The sequence below is a fragment of the Seriola aureovittata genome, chromosome 12 (genome assembly GCF_021018895.1).
Source record: "Seriola aureovittata isolate HTS-2021-v1 ecotype China chromosome 12, ASM2101889v1, whole genome shotgun sequence".
Taxonomy (NCBI): domain Eukaryota; kingdom Metazoa; phylum Chordata; class Actinopteri; order Carangiformes; family Carangidae; genus Seriola; species Seriola aureovittata.
The window spans coordinates 13,260,446-13,280,234 of NC_079375.1; the positions used below are offsets into that span (position 1 = coordinate 13,260,446).

The following is a 19,789-nucleotide window of genomic DNA, read 5'->3' on the forward strand; positions in this document are numbered from 1 at the left end:
AGCAGTCCACCAAAACTGAATTTGTTCTTTATTTGAGTGTATATATGTAAATTGCAACGAGCAGTAATTTCATGAGGCAGGTCCAGCTTTTTGTAAATGATAATCACTGCACTATTGTTCTATTGAACTGTTTATTCTGTTGTAATCTACTCAGTTTTTTAATGTTTTGTCAATTTTTTTTTTTACAATGAGCTAAAGACACCATGTGCTTTGCACGCCTATGTTTAACACTTTGGCTTGTTTATTCAGTGCTTTAAAAAATAAACACCATGTTCCCTTACATGCATCTTTGTTATGATTCTATATATTTTTAAAAAAAAATCAATGTATAAAATGTATTAAATAAGCAAATATATAAAGGTAAGAACGCACTTTTATCACCCACACCGGCGACAGAATGAAGCTTTATCCCTGACCATTCAGATTCAAAGGAAGGTTGTAAAGTAGACGGGTATGAGACCTTCAAAAATATATTCATAAAATTAAACTACTTGACAATAAATTACTGTATGTCATGCCGGTATAATTGGGACATTCAAGGGCTCGGTGCGTAAAAAGGTGCTATAATTAGAAACCGCAGGCCCGAGCTGCAGAAAAGCGGGTTTTGTGTAACTTGAAGGCAACTCTGTTCGTTTTTGAGGTATCTCGCCAAGGCTGTCGGGTTATTCGCAGGTCGGCCGTTTCCCCCCTCTCCGGGTCTGAATTTACACAGTACCCCATTATCCCGCCATCCCCGTGCTCATGAGGTCTGCGCGAGTTCACGCGGAGATGCTGCAGTGATTTCAAGAATCACATTTAATCCAGAAGCCCTGTTTACACCTCATCGCTCTGCCTGTTTTGACAAAGCCGAGTGAATCATTTCTTTGACAATTACCATTTGTCTTTAAAATGAGACGTGCAGGATAAGAGGCTGCATGCAGCGGTTATTTTCCCCTCTGAGAGACAAGTGCTGCACCTCCAACCTTTCACTCGTTTGGCCGCAGAGCAGACAGCATTTTGCGTCTATGGACTCTTAATTAGAAGCAGATGGCGCTTGGAGCTCGGGTCTTGCAGCCGTGCACTGTAACGCAGAGCTAAAAAACACACAGCATTTTCCATACTGAGCTGCGGCTGGTCACTCAGCCATACAGGTGCACACAGTCTGCAGGGGCTCAGCGAGACTTCACTGCATCTAACTCCCTGCCCTCCCTCCTCCCCACCCTCGTTTATACTGAACGGGAACAGAAGGTGAGTGACGAAGAGCGTATTACTGCTCTGTTTGTAGGTTAACCTCGCATAGGAGATGTCTTCTGGGAAAAGCTTTGGCCCGGTTGCATTGCATTTTACGCACAGCTAGCGACCAGTAAGGCTGGAATAATCATCGGTTCCTAGATTACCAAAAAATTGCAAGCATTATAGACTAAAGACTCGCTGCTCTTTAACTATCCCTGCGACCGTAAAAGCACCAGAGAGATGGCGAAAGGAAATTGTGGAAAATGTTATCCCGTCTGGTGCATTCAGATAAAAATACACGATCTTCTGTCAGAGAAATAGGCTGCAGCATCTCTGCTTCAAAACTTAAAGAACAGATACATTGTGAATAATTTAAATGTAATTCCCATTAATACTCATTTACCCTTTGGACAGTCACACTTATCAAGGTAATAACAACATAGTGTCAAAGCTGAAGGCTGTAAGCTGTAAAGTTTTGCCTCTGATTTTTGGATCGGCTCATGTAACTATTACCTACAACACATTCTTTAGCCACATTTAAATAAATGTAAATTTACTTACATTATTTTGTATTTAGTCGATAGTGTATGAATTCTATCTTACAGCAATAATAGGCCTAATGATGGGGAGCAGTTGTTTATTTCCATGTGCATTTCTTCAACTTTGGCCTGACCTCCAGCACACAGGCCAACACACAGTACAGTTGACCTACTGGCACTCAAGTGCATCAGATTAAATTCAGAATATGGTTTTATGAATAAATTTATTTGATGCTATAAATCATAATCCCCCCCCCCCCCCCCCCCCCCCGAATAATAACGGACACTCGCTTCATCTAAAATCGTGTGTCAGGCTAAAAAATAACATTAAAACGTTATTTTGAAATTATTTTATGTACTACACTTTAATATCCAAATTTGAAACGTGGTTTTGATTTGTTGAATATTAAAGACGTGGCCACCACAGACGCTTTTGTCTTTGCTATTCGACCCATGGCAGTGAGGGGAGTTGTGCGTTTTCAGGAATGTAGCAGAACTTTTCTGTGGAGGGGGGAGAGGTAAAGTCTCTGTAGAGGCTTTGATAGAACAGGGGTCCCCCAAATGTCTTTTGTGTTGAGGAGCCCCAAACAGACATGGACCCCTTGCATGTTCAGGAGATGAAGCCATATGCAGCATCTGATTAGATTTGATATTATTGTTGTTGTTGTTGTTTTTGAAATTACTGCCATAACCGTGTGTACTTTATGTGCTATCTGTAAAAGCAAAAATAGAAGTCCTTCTCCCCTCTACTGTTTTCTCTGAGAAGGGAAATGACAGTGAAATTCAATTTGTACCTGTTTTTCTGTGGGACCCCTGTGGGACGGATGAAGGGCCCCGGGGCTCCATAAGGAAATTTATAGGCTCGTTGCTAATTACAGTATCAGTTCATTTCCAGAGCCAAAAGGTATCAGTTATAAACTTCTTTTTCAGCCGGTTTCTGCACAGTGTAGCAAAAGTTATAGCTTCTTAATGCGAAACTTTTTTTTTTTTTTTTTTTTTTTTTTTAATTGTATTGTTTACAGTTGTTTACGGGAATTAAAATAACACACACTAAGTTAACTTTGCTCTTGTGTTCCTTCTCAGCCTCTCTCTCTCTGTCTCTCTCTCCCTCTCTCTCTCTCTGCTATGTCCTATTATAATGTTGATGGTGCTCTGGCGACCGACATCCTCCTCATTGACCCCCGTCTCCCTTCTCTGCCTTTTCCGTCCCATGAAAAACGATTCCAGCTCTCTGATTGAATTTTATTTCTTCCTGACCTGGTCTATTCTGCGAGGGCGCCATCAATCTTTTGACTAACACGACGTTTGTTTATTGGGCCTATACTTTGGGGAAAGTATCTAATGACTTTTATGAGACTGATTGTAGTTGGTGCAACCAGAGAGACACACAAAGCAGGATTTCACTATGGCTGCAGTGAACAACTCATATATTTTCCTTTTTTTGTGTACAAATATAAACCCTGCCAGTGTAAGGGCCTGTGCGTTAGTATATAATCCTGCAGCTACCCTCAAGATGTTTTGCTCTGGTGTGTCCTTTCACTGTTGCCGTCGCTCTCGCCTTGTGGATCCAAAGGCCTGAAGCAAACCGAGGCTATAAGAAAAAGCCCGTGCACCAAACCCACCTCCAGCTTTAGAGACAGGGCTTCAGAATCACATTTGACATGTTGTAACATGACAGGGCTATTTGATCATGAGTGCGTGGGTTCTGACTGAGCGTCTGTGGGACGTGTTGCCATGTTGCCACCCCCCCATCTCTCTGTCTGTATCTGTTTCTGGGGGGAAATATGCAAAAAACATCCAAACTGTAAAAGAGTTTCGAGACAAAATCAAGCAGCTCGGTTTGGAATTTACATGTGCAAATTATCCATGTGTATCGTTATTGTTATTAGGCTTATTTTAATTTAATATTATTATAATTTATTATTATATGTAATTACGTATTAATCTTTTTACAATATTTATTAACAATTGCTGTTGTTATTATTATTGTCATGTTATAGCTTAATGTTTAAATAAAACTCTGAATGTCTTCTTTATAGCTAGTAATAGTGTGGTAGTAACGGCTATAGTATTGGGTATTTCATTTATTATTATTGGGTATTATTGTTGTCATTATTAATTATTATTATTATTATTATTATTATTATTATTATTATTATTATTATTATTATTATCATTATTATTATTGACGATGTTTTTGTAAACTGTAGCCATGTGCGGTGTGTCCAAGCAAAAACTATTTGGATATATATTTTTAATGCTGTATATATTAATGACATTCAAAATAAATGTCAGTCATTAGTAGCCTAAATATCTGAAACCCCAAAAACAATAAAATAATATAAAATAAATTAAATTAAAATGTATAATATATATTTATAATTTATGAGTTGTCATTTAATGTGATTAAAAGAGACTGACTCCACTGTCACGTTGAGGGGAACCAACTGTTTAAGCTTTTACAACTCTATCATTTTAAAACGACTGCCAACTGGGATTACAATAAAACCTCAATTTGACATTTCGAATGTATAAAGCCAATTCAACATCTCTTCATTCTTGCAGTGAAACATCCAAACACTGCGAAAACAGCAAGGATGAGATCCGCTGCACTCACAGCTGAGGAGTCATACAGTCCTCTCCAGCCACGTCAGTGTCGTGTCAGACTGGTGAGAATTGAAGCATCAAAACTGAGGTGACAACGGGACTATCTTTGGCATGTGTGGTATGATATTAAGTAAGCACTGGTATGCGCCAGTAAACACACAACGCAATCCAAAACAAAGTGACGCTGTGTGCAGGCTATTTTCCCCAGGTCTAGGCCTCGAGGTCAACATGATCTCTAATCATCTCTCGTAAACGTTTCTAATGTGACAACGAAATTGTAAATTGAATATGAAGCATGACTAAGAAAGTTAGTAAACTTTACATGCATTTTCTGTTTGGACGTGCGCGAGCCGATGGGTTTTAAATTTAGGCGACTTTTTTTCCCCCTCAATTTCCTAAGAGGTTTTCCAATAAGATGAGAAACAATATGTTTCCAGGGCTTTATCATGAGTAAATAAATATGAGCTTTTTGTGACAGTAAGGGCTGAATCTTTGCAGCAGATGACAAACATCCTTTTTTTTTTTTTTTTTTTTTTTTTTTTTTTACATCTTTTGATGAAATCACACCATTAATAAAAAAAAAGGAAAACTGAGGGTCAGATCAGAATAATAAGGAGGTCTATTTATCTTCCACACAAAACTAACACGGGTCAGACTGAGTGTAAAATATCACTAGCCTGTATTGGAGTCTGTAAGAAATGAGGCTGTAACTTTAACTCACATAAAATGACAATTTATTAAACAAACAAACAAATCCTTCAAAATACTTTTCAACAAATGAAGAATCTTTGAAATAGTACGGCGATATACATGTTCCTTTTTTTAACTTTTATAATGGAACATTTTTTTGGACAATTAAGGCAGTTCAATTTAGAAACACTTTTTTTGGTGTTTGGTCCATAATATCCGGCTACAGTTTAGAAATAAATTACTATATGCAATTTACACGTCCATGGAAACTGGCATATCTTTAACATAGGCTATCACATGAAGCCACAAAAGCAAAAGAGAGACTTACGTGTTATTTGCAGTAACACTGTTCTTTAGAAAAAACCAACATCAAGTCTTTTCTGGTTTTGTTTTCATATTAGTCCTTGTGGTGTGGGCAGGTGACAGGGAAAAAAACGAAAAAAAAACTGAGTTTTACTGAAAGAGTTCAAACATCGTGAGGAAAATATCGAGCCTGTTTTTTCTTTTCTTTCTCTTTTTTTTTTTGGTCAGAACTTGCTGCAGTCATATACGAAAGTTCCCGAAGTGCGATAGATGGATTGGCTGGGTGGGAATGACATCTGACAGCTGTTATTCCCATTCACCGGTGAGTTATTCAAGCCAATTCTTTGGGATTCAAACATCTCTCGGACTGAATGGAAGTTCTGCTGCTGTGCTGGGTAAGCTGCGCCCAGATGACCCAGGTCTCCGGCCTGGTTGAGGTACCATGAGGTCAGCCTCCCTTGGTGGGGATGGTGGCCCTCCTGCCCAGAGTTTAGATTACCGTGGGTCAGAGAGGATGAGGTGGTTGTGACTGAGTAATCTGGCAACGTTTCGTCCACGGTGGTGCTCGGTGCCAAGTGGCTAGATCTGTCCCCGGCGTACAAGCTCATGGCTTGCATGTTACAATGATAGGTTGCATTGGAGGTAGTGGAGATGGAGTTTTGGTTACAGGGTGAACTATAGACAGATGTCTGATTTGGAGAATAGTTTAAGGACAAAGACGGTGTTATACCTGTCCTGGTGGAGGCGGTGAGGCTGGAGGTGAGCTCTGTGGCCCCTTGTGGAGACCCCCGGAGGGAGGTCATGATGTTGTCTACGCTGAAGCCCTGCGTGGAGGCCTGGCCGTGGTGCTGGTGGTGCTCGGAGCTGTCCATGCCGATGGACCTAGTGGAGGGGATGCTGTGAGGGCTCCCGCTGGACATGCTGCTGCTGTCCGGGCTCTCGATTTTGGGCACGGTGCTCAAAGAAGGTGAGTCGGCCTGCGGTGGCGTGACTGTGCCGTTCTCAGTCTTAATATCCTGGATCCTCACAGGCTGGGAGCCCTGCACCGGCTGCTCCTGATCCCGGCCTTGCTGCCTGGGCGGCAGCTCCTTCTGCAGCCGCTCTTCTTTCTCTTTCAGCGCGTCCTTCTTCTTGAACCGCCGCCTCCTCCTCAAGAAGCTCCCGTTCTCAAACATGTTGTAAGAGTCCGGGTCCAGCGTCCAGTAGCTGCCTTTACCGGGCTTTTTGTCATCACGGGGCACTTTGACAAAACACTCATTCAGAGACAGATTGTGTCTGATGCTGTTCTGCCAGCCCTGCTTGTTGTCTCGGTAAAATGGAAACCTTTCCATTATAAACTGGTAAATCCCGTTCAGGGTCACCTTCTTATCAGGCGAGTTTTGGATAGCCATAGTGATGAGCGCAATGTAGCTATAGGGGGGTTTGACCATATCCTTGGGCTGAGGTTGGGGGGTGTACGGTCCATATGCCCGGGCCATGCTGGCAGGGTATTGGTCATGAGCCGCATGAGAGTACATGTTCATAGGTGCTGGCATCCCCGTGTATCCCCCACCGGCAGCGGCCCGGTAGTAACTCGGGTCGCTGCTGATGTACGGCACGACGCCCAGTGAGTTGGGACTGGAGACGGAGTACCGAGCCTGCATGTCTTCACTTTGATCCGGCAAAAAAAAATAAAAATAATATAGCTCCAAAATAGGTAGACGGAGAGCTCCACTTCTCCCTCCTCTGAAGACTGAAGGCGCTCAAATCACAGTTTCCCTCTCTGCTCACTTCAAGAGAAAAAGAGAGGAAAAAGTCTCAACAACAGTGCAAGCGTGCTGGATCTCAAGCCGTCCCCATCTCTTGTGCCTTTCTACGAAACGCACATTGAAAAAGTTCTGAACTTTGGACATCCGTCACCGCACAGGACTTTTTGCGCAGTTAAATTCTTTCCTCCTTTTTGCTGCCAGTGGAGCTCCTCCCAGAGAAAGCGCACGGGTCGTCCAATGGGAAGCCAGGGAGAAAGAGAGAGCGGAGAGAGCTCCCTGGCCACACTCGGAGAGGCTTTTAGTAAAACGAGAGAAGGTGTCGGTAACTCCCAGCCACCACTGCGGCCAAGGTCTTCAGACGTGACAGAGCGAGCTCCACATGTACACAATCAGATCACGGAGTGCACACACAGGCATCCTCTATCAGACCTGTGGTTGTCTTGAGAAAAACAGCAATAGATGAGTTATCTCTCATATTTTAATGTTGAATATATATATATATACATACATTAGTCTGGATGTTGTAGCATTCATTCATTCTAATATTTTTCTTTTTCTTTTTAAATCACGTTTTACTCAAAGCATGCAGTGAATTTATTTGGCACGCTCTCTTAATGAGAAGTTAATTAATGACATTGTATTTGCTGTTTCATTTCCTTTTTTTTGGTTTTTTTTATTTGAAGAAAATAATCACACCACTTAACCAAATGGCTTCGTTTAGGTGCAGTTAACGTCTTCTTAATGAGCATTTTTATTAGTTATAAGACTCAACACCAGCAGCTGATCACCGCGAGATCAAAGCAGGACGAGAGCCTTGCGTCGTTGTCAGCGGGCGGTGAAGTGCGATCTCTCATTACAACGGGGAATTAAAGACAGTTTGGGGGCTGGGAGAGACCAGGGGTGAGAGTTTATTCAAGGAAAGGGGTTTTAAAGACAGGGGAACCAAATGGGGACGAGCATGACACCTTATAGCTGTGTGAGGCTTTTCATCAAAAATGTTAAAATATCTGATCTGATGAGAAGTTTGAGGCCTTTCAAAAATTTTAAGTGAATAAACAAAACTGAATATTAAGTGTATTTTCAGTATTAATTATTCACAACCATGTATATATATTTTTGCTTTATTCCTACACATGCAACACCTCTATTAATTTAATTTGAAAATTCTTTAGTGTGCATTAGGTGTTTTATAGCAGCCTGCGGATTTTTCTTTCATGAACTCTAAGGCTGAGGTTTGGGGAGTAAAATCAAGGGGATAACATTTTGTCCAAAGATAGAAGAATAGCCTACTCAATAACCCGACCCCTGTAGGCCTCTGCATCGCCCTGGCTGTCAGAGGCGACTGCGCATGAAATTGTTAATGGTCACTGTGAGGCAAAGTTACAGTCCTAGTATCTCTGTAATCCTCTGCAGGTCGTCTTAATTAAATGTCCGTGCAGTGGCCTGGTGCTGCGCCGGTTTCTCCTTACATGGACCCGGGTATGAACTTTTTCCACCGCCCTGGGCTGTTTACACAATTCACGACGGGCCTTCTACTTAATACCCCGGCCTGCCCACCCAGTCCTCCTTAACTCTCTATCATTATTTAGAGGCATCCACGACCGACGCACAGTGAAAAACGCGAATAGGTTTCAAAATAATAACAAAGCAATAAAAGCGAAATATTTGATGATCGTCGCCTATTTTAATTTTCAAATTGCAGCATAATGACGACATCATTATTATTATTAGAATAAATGTTATCCTGTTATGGTGACGTAGACACCTGTTGGTCTACGATTTAATTTAATTAATGTTATTTTATTTATTAATTTTCATTTATGTGCTATTTGTACCAACAAACTGCATCTTATCGTTTTATTATTAGCCAGTGTTTCAACAAAAGCCTAGATCATAATAAATATTTCAACAATGGCAATATGGATGTAATTTATTAATATGGATATATTGTGATATATTACCAAGTCTAAAAAAAAATGTAATCAGGTAAAAAAATTCTATTTGCATTATTATCTCCAAATACTGATGTTGACATATAAACCTAACCTAGCTCACAATAATGCTGTTATTTTAAGAGAAAGAAAAAGAGAGAGAGAGAGAGAGAGAGAGAGAGAGAGAGAGAGAGAGAGAGAGAGAGAGAGAGAGAGAGAGAGAGGGGTTCATCATAACTATGAATTTGGCTCCCTCTGGTGTTCAGAGGGAGCAAAGTCCTTCCAGCAATTACACTGATGTGTGTAACTTTAATTGAAGTTTATTGGAGACTATTCTAAACCTTAAGGAACTCCCTTCCTTAATGGCCACTAACCATTTTATGACCTGAATGAAAAAACAAAACAAAAATAAAAACAGATGACTGACAAGAAGAATACATTAAGATTAATTTCACGTGTGTGTGTGTGTGTGTGTGTGGGGGGGGGGGGGGGTGATGGCTGGATGATAGGAGCTTCTCACGGACAATGAGGTTGCAGAACATTTATGAGACACTGCTGCCACCTCATGGCCTACTTTAGTACTACACACAATGATTGGGCATCATTAGTCATCATAAAGAGAAGGCGCCATCAGGACCTTAAACACTGAGATGCACTAATCACAACGCAACGGTGTCATGGTTAAATAGCATGGGTCATACTGGTTGCTTCTGTGGGTGCTTGTAAATAGTTTTTCGCCATCTAACTGAGGATCCATTTCCGTGTAATATACAGTATTTTATTGGCCATTAAAAAGATACATAGGACACAGCAGTTTTGCTGTGAACACCAATCCTCTGTATTAGACAGCATGCCAATCCTGGCATCCATGGAAAGGTGCGGGATAAAGGCTTACAAAGCATAAACACCATTTTTCAGTTAACCAAGTGAACTTTTGATTGTTCATTTCATAGAATATGTAGGTCTTGGTATGACCTGGAATTAACGACCATCACAGTGTTTGTATTTTCTTCTTTCTAGAGCTGGACCTATGTTTTTTTATGGTGCTCTTTTTTTGGCACATTTTCTAACATATTTAATTTATTTTATGCACCTGATTAAAATAATTCGAAAAATATAATTTTTTATAGAATAGAACTTCTATTTATAGAGGTACACTTACCAACAGCTCTGACAGACACAGTCCATAATAACTTATAAGTCAGTGGCTCTCAGCTTGGAACCATCCCTCTCGGGGTTCCCTGTAACATCATTTTCAGTGACATGATTAAATTGCTGATTTGAGGTGATTGCTGATTTGCATGCCCCTTGAGTAATTTACAACTGCCAGCTTCTTTCACCATCATCCTTAGGTTCCCCTGTATCCCCCCCATTCCTTCTCTTGGCCTTGTAGGGGAGCCAGACAGAAACAATGATGCTGACAGCAATCATGCTGAGAACCAATCACAGTGGAGTCAGACTTTGGGACCCCACTGTATGTGTTGTAAACATTAATCAGAACATTACAGATGGTCCAGAATGTGGTGGCGTGTCTGGTCTTTGATCAGCCTGATCTCATGTCACTCCGCTGCTCATTGACCTCCACTGGCTACCCATGGCTGCTCGAATCAAAGTCAAGTCACTAATCTACAGAGTGACTTCTGCATCTGCACCCATCTACTTGCACTCAATCACACAGGCTTATGCTCCTTCTCTGCCACTGCGTTCCTCCAGGGAATGAGGTCTGGCATTGTGTTCCCTACACACGAGGCAATCTCAGTCCAGACTGTTCTCCTTTGTGGTATCCCCATGGTGGAATGAGCTACCAAACGCTAGCAGATCCTATCCTCGAGAATGTCTTGAAGACTCATCTTTTCTGAGAGCACCTCTTCTCCTAACACCCCGACATGCCTAACTAGCACTTACTAAGCACTATGGGTGCAATTCTTTCCCTAATGTCCTTGCACTTATTGAACAGATTTAGTACTTAATGCCTTCCCCACAGTCTCCTACTGTACTGAAGATTTAGTCTTGTCCCTCACTTTTAAGTTGCTTTGGATAAAAGCATCTGTCAAATGAGTAAATGTAAATGTAAGTGCTTACAATGAAATGGAGGTATCATATATGAACTCAAATGTCACATTATTTTATGACTTAATATTATGTAAATAAAGTTTAAAACAGTTTAGATTTTTCATCCTGCTTCATCTTTTGATAACTCAATGAACAGATGCTGTTGTTGTGGAATGTATCAAAAGAAAAGAATCGAGTGAACTATCTGGTACCTTGAAAGTTTTAAATCGATGTGTGTCATCAAAGTCACAGTGCATCAGGGTTAAGTGTGCTGCTACTGTGTCATTTTGCTAATTTGGGATAGGATTACGTAGGCTATCTAAAATATACAATGGACCACAGATAGGCTAAGATGTATTGATAATTCTCTTCAGTACCGTGGACAGTAGAGACATCAACAGGCTCATATAAACTCCTGTAATAAAACAGCTGCAGGGGCCCTCATCTTAAAAGCATGTTCTGGTAAATGACTCTAATCGTTATGATCAATATTTCTATTACTAGTGTAATTATCAACATACATCCCTATATCATTTCTAAACATTTGACCTGTCAGACCTGGGTTCATTAATAGTGTATACAATGATAGTACATGGGGCTCAATATAGACATCTGTGCATCTGATGTATACAGTGCGATCAAAGGAACACTGTTACACAATGGGACTTTTCTCACCGACAGAAAATTATTGCCATGAACTAAAAACTATTTATAAAAAATCACGTTGGTTTGGCGTTTAGAGATGAAATTACAGGTTTAATAATGAATTATCAATGTGAGATAGCTTTTATATGGCTCCTGAAAATTTAGGCCTATAGAAATTCATACAATAAATCCATCACAAATTTGAAACCTTTTGAATAAATAATGGCAGCTGAATCTTTATATCAATTTTATCAGCCTGTATGCCTATACTTAAAACACTCCGTTATTTGTCTATAGAATGCTGAGCCTTTAAAGAGTGTATTCATCTGTATTTACTTATATTGTATCTCCGGTTCTCAGTTTACTCAGAGAACCTCACTGTAGGGGGAACCTTACAGATAGCCTCTTTAATACGTGTATTTGTGGAACGCTTATGTAAAACTATTACCTTTATCTCTATCTAGGATTTGAATATTGCAGAGTGACCAACTGGATGTTGCCATTTGCCATCACGGAGAGAGCGGGGATTTAGTTTGAGCCTTTCAACTCTCAATCACCACAAGGTGGCGGTACAGTCACGTGAAAACCAGCAGCACTGATGACGAATGAAAGGTTTTTCATCTCAGAGCTTCCTGTTCAACATTGTAAATTAAAATGTTTTGTCTTTCCAGTTTCCCTTTGTTATTTAATTTAATAACAATAATTACATCACAGTTATCGAATGAATACGACTCGAATTACTCTGAAATGATCCTCAGCTTATGAACAGATAAAAGGATTGTAACTCTCTTTTGAATCGTTTTAAACTCGTCTTTTGCACATAATGAAAAGTGTAAGTTTGCAAAGACAAACAAACAAACAAACAAACAAACGGCTCTGCAGTATGAAAATTAAAAGAAAGAAAGCAAAAGAATTGGAATTCATTATGGGGCTATCAATATATCGATATTAATTTTATACCTTTCTTTTTTTTTTTTTATATTCCGCTAAGATGTCGCAAATCAAGTGACGATCAATCCCAATATTTTTAAAGGTCATAAATACAAAATGGGGGGAGAGAGAGAGATAGAGAGAACCGGGTCAGTGATTAGGTTTTGTATTCATTTGGGAGGATATAATAATAATAATACTAATAATAATTAGTATTATTATTATTATAACATTAATAATAATAATAACTTGTGGCAGAAGGGAATAAGAGAAGAACTGCATTGCTGATTAAGAACATCTTTGTGTACAAAAAACGTTTTCAGAAGAAACTATTTTTCCAAAACACATGAAACACTTCCAAAATAAAAATAAATCTTTTTAATGGCTTGTTGCAGGAAATCAACAACAATTTCAGTAAAATCGGGAAAACAACATTAAGTGCATGAATAAAGATTAAATCTGGTACGTGTTCTGTGTATTTTTGCAGTAAAAATGTAGATATTGCTTATCCGTGTGTGTAAAGTGAAGTGCCACAAGTCCCCATATCATAACCATTACTAAATGGTGTAAAAGGTCAAAGTTCATGGAAGAAAACTGTCTCTGCTTCCACTCTGAGTCTGCAGAAAAATAAAATCGCCCCTTCGTCACCACAAGTTTAGTTACAATAAAAACTCCACCTGAGGGTTGATTTAGATCAACAGTATCGCCCACTGTACAGTTAAGGCCATTCCGTCTTCTTCTGTCACATGACACATGGCTTTACGTCCTGATAGACACTCTGGTGATGGTGATGATGAAGCTGGTGATAATAAGATCCTCCGCTGCTGGGATGAAGGGAGGAGATTCCATTGAGGTTGAGGACGAAGTCCTTCCTGTCACACACCGGAGCTGAGTGGCTGGAATATCGAGACAGTCCCACTGGAAACACACAGGGCACGAGAGGTTAATCCATCATTTCTTTCTCTATGGTTAATGTCTATTATCTTTATTCCAAATGTTGGATAACAGAACATAATATGCATTTTCAGTAATGTGTGGCTTTAGCTAAAATGTTTCGGTGCCACTTTTAATAAGGTAAAGTCCAGTGGCTTTATTCATGATTAAAAACATTTACTAAGGCTTCATAGATCATTTGCCAGGTTGCGAAAAATCTTTTCCCTGATGTTTATCCTTTGTAATTTGGTAATTGTGCAGTTTCAACCCATTAACAGATAATGGTTGATTTCTCATTTTCTAATTACCCATAAAACCAATGCTAACAGGCCTAAGTTGTGGTCACACTTTATTGTTAAAACGTATGTTTTGCTCTGCAGCCCCTTACCAGAAGGTAGATCTTCCTGATGAACTAAAAAGCTATAAGACTAAGCACTTATCTTGATGGAGGAAGTTAAACACGACTCAAAAGTTGTTCTTATTAATAGTTTATGACGGATCTATTAATAGTATTATAATAATAGTAGTAAAAAATTTGTTAACCATTAATAAAGCCACCATTTTGCTTGTAAACCATTCATATGGGTTTTTTTTTTAATCTGAAAGTGGTGCATTTCATCATATATAGCCTACCTAAAAACATGAACACTTAGGCAAAAATAAAAGTTAAAGAAACAGAATAAACAATGTGTAAAGAGCCTGATTATTGAGCTGCTGCGGCTCACGTTAAAGGCCTCAATGAAGTTGCACTGAAACTAGTTTTCCAGTTTCCTTCCTTGTTAAGAATATATTTGTGACATCGTGTTTAAAGCCATTTCGTTATGCATTTGTATTTAGTACACATTTTAATCATACATTCTACAGCACAGAGGCCTTTAAAGAAAGCTTGAGCTAAAATGCAATTGTGAGAAATTAAGATTAAACACTATGGTGTAGCTACATTAACTTGTGCACATTTAACACACAATTGAATGACGACTAGTGAAAAAAATGGTTGTTTTTTTTTTAGATTTTACTTTCGCGACGATTCAATCACATCAATTAATGCACATTAGTTTGTTGTCTTTTAATCTGAAAAGATTCGTTCAGGTTGATTTTCACGTGCATTTTCTTTACACATTAGCACTCATCCAGTGCAGCCTAGATAAAACATGCATTGAAAATAACTAATTTTCTATAAATTTGTTCATTCATTGCTTAATGTTTTAGTTTAACGTGTGTAATGTCTGAAAATCTACGAACATTTTACTTTACGCAGAGAATGGTTCCTTTTTAGCTGATAACACATCGCTTCAGTTTCATGTTAATTATCAACTTTGATCCTCATGACTCATCAAGGTGCAAATAGCTATCAAAAAATAAAATACATAGCTACACACGACTGCACGGTGAGGCTTTACCTGAAATGTCAGAAGAATCTCGTGCGTTATGGTGCAGATAGCCCTGATCCAGAGAGTAGGATGACATGCCGGTGTGCAGAGCAGAAGAAGTGGGGCTGCTTGATGCCAGCGACTGCTGTTTCATGTATGAAGGTACACCAGGTGAGCTCCAGTGTGAGGCTGCATTTGCATAAGGCGACTGACAGTCCAGGGCGCCGACCATCGCTGGAGAGGACTGCAGGGGGCTGCTGCTGCTGTCCGGGCAATAGTCCGCGTTAGAACCCCCCTGACAGGCAGCCATGTACGAAGACCCGGAGCTTGATGACATTTGTGGGACGTGGTGCCCCCCTCCTAGCCCATCGAAGCCACCCGACACTGGATTACCCATCAAGTCCAAGTTATAGCTGTTATGACATGCTAATGAGCCTGAAGGTGACTGGAAATCAAAGTTTTGTGGCAGCATAGACGCACCAAACCCGATTCCATTCATCATCCTGTACATTGGTTTCAAAGCTTGGCATTTCCTGCGGAACCCCCGGGGTCTGCGACGAAAGGAGCCCTCCTCGAACATAAACTCACTTCCCGGGTCGATGGTCCAGTAGTGCCCCTTGCCGGGTCTGCCGAGACCTTTGGGCAGCTTTATGAAACACTCGTTCAGAGACAGGTTGTGTCTGACGGAGTTCTTCCATCCCTGGTACGATCCCCTGAAGAAAGGGAACCGGGCTTGCAAGAACTGATAGATTTCGCTCAAAGTAAGCCGCTTGGTCGGCGAGCTTTGAATTGCCATCACAATGAGGGCAATATATGAGTAGGGGGGCTTTTCTGGGCGCCTCAAGCCAGAGTTTCCCTTTTTCCCTTTAGCTGATGCAGCGTGCGCGCTCTCCATCACTGGCTGTGCGCTCAGCAGATTCACATTCAGAGCACCGGCCGCTGGGCTGGAACGCGGAGGATTAGATGGATCCAAATGTTGCTGGGAGCTCTCGGTCGTCATGGTTGCGCCTCTTTTTCGGATCCGACCACTGCGGGGGTCTCTGTGACAGTCGGGCGACTAACTTTCCCTAGATTTTAAGCGCTATTAAATGTTCCTTAATGTGACAATTGAAGAGGCCAGTGCGGTGCTCTGCGCGTTTATAACCGTGAAAATCAAGAAACGCCAGCCGCTGTGCCTCCTTCCTCTCTCTGTCCATTGCTGGCAATAATCCCATATGAGGGGGGGGATAAAGCTCCTCGACTTTGCTTGCGCATATCCACCCGGCCAAACACAACTCGACCACCTATCAATTCTTAAATCTCCCTCTGCCCCTCTATCCCACAAATCCCTCCAAGAAATCTCCAGGAACTACTCCCTCCCCATCTGGCCAGGATCCAGACTAGAAGCCGGACACGGCACAGTGGAGTAAGACAAATCTCCTCCTACCACTCTCTTTCCAAAACACCTCTGTCCACATTTGTCAAACCAATATTTGGCACGAGAACTTGACAAGTCGTGATGGATAAAGAGGCACAGTTTGGATAAATCACTCCCTTTGTCTCCATATCCGCAAAAATAAAAGTGACAATGTCTGCTCGTGGTTTTAATGTTGTAAAGGTGTAGAGGAGAAGGAGTCCTGATTTGTTTGGGATCTGTTCAGGGTTAGGGCTCTGACATGAGAGGAAACATGCTTTTTCCATCAGAGCGTGCCAACATACCACACACAGCGCATAAGTGTCAGTTTACCTCTTGGGGCCTGGATTATGTCCCTGGAGAAATTAATAGATTGTAAAAATCAGAAAAAGAAAAATACACATAATGAAATATTCAAATATCGGTTCTACAACGTTTATTACTGTAAATGGCTTCTCTTTGCCCTGCGTCACGTTAGAAAAAATCACCCACTCTTAGGATGTGAAATAATCTCCCACACACCAGCAAGGTTAAACCACAATCCAGGCGGAATCTCAGCGACATCAAAACTCGCGACCCTGCTGCGTTCAGGATGCTGCAGCTGCTTTAAAGGAAATTTACTTTCTAGCCTCAGAAGAATGGGCCCTTCTTGGAAGACATTTCTTCCTATTGTGGATTCGAGCTCAGTTTGCTCAGGATGCACCATTTGTATAAACTCTTTCCTGCGCATGTGCGGTGACTGAGGCGACAGCTATTTGCAGCGCCAGACAGAAAACATAAATATTGAATGCCCCTATCCGGCAGCAGCGAGCTTCTTGAACACTGAAAAGTAAATACTTATAAGGCAATTTTTTATGGCTGCATAAAGGATAGGGAAAAAAATCACATATAAATATATAATAAGATGCGATTATTATAATCATTCTTAGCATATTATTATTATTATTTTATTATCATAGCCTGGGGGAAGCTATATTACACACACACACACACACACACACACACACTATATATATATAAAAACATACATATAAACATACATATAAACATAGATAGATAGATAGATAGATAGATAGATAGATAGATAGATAGATAGATAGATAGATAGAGGAGGCCTTGGTGCACTTGTGTAACCACCCCCAACAGCAGAACAAGGTGGAGTCACATGACCACGCCCAGATGAATATTTACATTTGCATCTAACAGGTGTTAATGTCTCATACAGGTGAGAATCCTATAATTTGGCTCCACAGGAACCATTATGTCTAACGGCTGTAATTCATCTGAATTTGTGTTAAAAGAATAAAACACACAGATCGGCATGAGTCAGATTTTTTTATTTCATATCATTTGTAAAGAGCTTTTTTTTTTTTGGAAAGTAAAAGACACATAAACAGTGAAAGTGCTTCTATTTTAACGCGTTTATTGATCAAACAACAAAGTTGTTCGTCAGTAACATTTACAACGAAGTGTGTAGAAAATATTCAAATCTATTAAACTTTAAAAAGGACATGACCGAAGGTACAAACTAATGAGAAAGTGTAACACCATGCCACCACAATAATATCAAATCCAACACAGATGGAAAATCTTCTGTGGTCCTTTCCCTCCTCTGTGTCCATCATCAGTGCACAGCGATGATTTTTAATCATCAAATGAAAAAGATTTTAAAAGTTTATTTCTGATATTGCAAAACTGTCTGTGAAAGCAGCCCAACGCCACAGACGTTGGACACATGCGCAGCAGCAGCACAAGGGTCCACATGGTAAGGTGCATTAACGTATGCAAATGAGGCAGGTGTGTTTGAATGAGGCGCCATTAGTTCAGTGTAGCGTGGCCAGGTGAAGGCGGGGAGGAGACTGAACTGCTCCTTGTCTGAGTCTCTCTTGAAGGGCCTGCTGAGGATGCTGTCTATAGCAAATGAACTGGTGAACTTTGCGCATGAGTCAGTCTTGTTGGCGGCCGCAGACCTCTGCGCCTCCTCCGCGTGCTCGGACACCTCCGGCTCCGTGCCGCTGAACCTTTTGTTGATGCGCTTCCTCCTGCGCCGAAACACCCCGTCGGCAAACGTGTATTCGCTGTGAGGATTGAGCATCCAGTAATTGTCCTTCCCCCAAGGTCTCGACGGGTCGCGTAGCACTTTGAGAAAGCAGTCATTCAGAGACAAGTTGTGCCGAACCGAGTTCCTCCAGCCGGTGTAGCTGCCCCTGAAGAACGGAAACTTTTTCATCAGGTAATCGTTTATTTCCGCCAAAGTCAGACGTCCACACCGGGAGTCCCGGATAGCCATGGCGATGAGAGCGATGTACGAGAACGGGGGTTTGGGTCTCCGTGTGTACGGCTTTGACTTGCTGCTGCTGCTGCCGCCGCCGCCGCCGCCGCCGCCGCACGGAGGAACAGGTGGAGGGCTGTGCGCCACGCAGTCCCCATCCGACCCCAGCTCCTCCTCAGCAGACAGAGGAGAGCGCACACTCCCCTCTGTATCACAGGACATCTCGAAGTGTTTTATGTCATAGTGGCTCCCGCACAACACCTCCAACTTCATGCTGTCTGATCGTCCTTTGCTGGTGCTGTGTAAGATCTGTCCACGGTGCTCTCCGCGTGTAAAGTCCGTCACTTGTGCGCGTCAAGACGCAGACTGCTTTGAAAAGGAATTCCCTTCTTAGTTGTCATACCTGCAGGAGGACTAAAAAAGCCCGTCTCACCTACAGTCTGTGTGAGCAGCAGTTTATAGTCGGCTCACCTCAGGACCAACCCCAAGGAGGCGGGGCTACATTATTTGGAGCATCACAAAACATCTGCACATTGCGTGCATGATAGTCTAATTAAACCACGGATCATAATAAAAGTTTCATCACGACCCTAAATTAAATTGCTAAACTTTCCATTAGCAATTAGCAATTAGTAAGAGATGATGTTCACAGAAAACAGCGTGCAGTGCAGCTTTATGACCGTCTCACCTGTGAAACGTGATCTGCCAAACACCTTGGGACTATTTCACCTGAGACAACCAGGTGGCGTATGCTTCCTTTGTATTTCTAAGGTGCGGTGCCTGCAGGTAGTTCAGTATCATTCGTCAACTTCAGGCACGCAGCACTGTAATCACAGCCAGGAATATCCTGTACTGTACTTTCACATACAGAGTGAAATTCTTTACATCACTAATGATTCTGTTTTTTCTAGATTGGAGTGCAGTCTGTGAGAAAAGATGCTACATGTCAGCAGATCACAGACATACAGGTGCTCTCAAGATCTCTCAGTTCAGAGCACTCTGCTTAGGTGTGAACTTTACATGTTCACGCCAGCTTAACAGCCCACATAGAAACCAGCGTTACTGTGTTTTTCCCTCTCAAGACAAACAGTGGGTCTGGTCCTTCCTGTTGCTCAGTTGTCAGAATAGGGGATTCACAGAGCAAATGACTTTTTGTGATTTATT

General features: G+C 41.2%; 3 protein-coding genes across 3 annotated transcripts; all 3 read right to left on the bottom strand.

The window, feature by feature from the left end:
* Nucleotides 1-5,075: 5,075 nt before the first annotated feature.
* On the bottom strand, nucleotides 5,076-7,489 carry foxc1a (forkhead box C1a). The gene has a single exon (XM_056392572.1). The coding sequence runs from the start codon at nucleotides 6,992-6,994 to the stop codon at nucleotides 5,576-5,578; it is 1,419 nt and encodes a 472-aa protein (XP_056248547.1). The 5' UTR covers nucleotides 6,995-7,489; the 3' UTR covers nucleotides 5,076-5,575.
* Nucleotides 7,490-13,020: 5,531 nt separating this feature from the next.
* Nucleotides 13,021-16,966, bottom strand: foxf2a (forkhead box F2a). The gene is made up of 2 exons (XM_056392479.1): nucleotides 14,991-16,966; nucleotides 13,021-13,575 (listed from the first exon to the last, which is right to left on the bottom strand). The coding sequence occupies exons 1-2, from the start codon at nucleotides 15,958-15,960 to the stop codon at nucleotides 13,400-13,402; spliced, it is 1,146 nt and encodes a 381-aa protein (XP_056248454.1). The 5' UTR covers nucleotides 15,961-16,966; the 3' UTR covers nucleotides 13,021-13,399.
* A 703-nt stretch (nucleotides 16,967-17,669) lies between these two features.
* Nucleotides 17,670-19,066, bottom strand: foxq1a (forkhead box Q1a). Its single transcript, XM_056392480.1, has one exon. The coding sequence runs from the start codon at nucleotides 18,896-18,898 to the stop codon at nucleotides 18,029-18,031; it is 870 nt and encodes a 289-aa protein (XP_056248455.1). The 5' UTR covers nucleotides 18,899-19,066; the 3' UTR covers nucleotides 17,670-18,028.
* Between the last annotated feature and the right edge of the window lie 723 nt (nucleotides 19,067-19,789).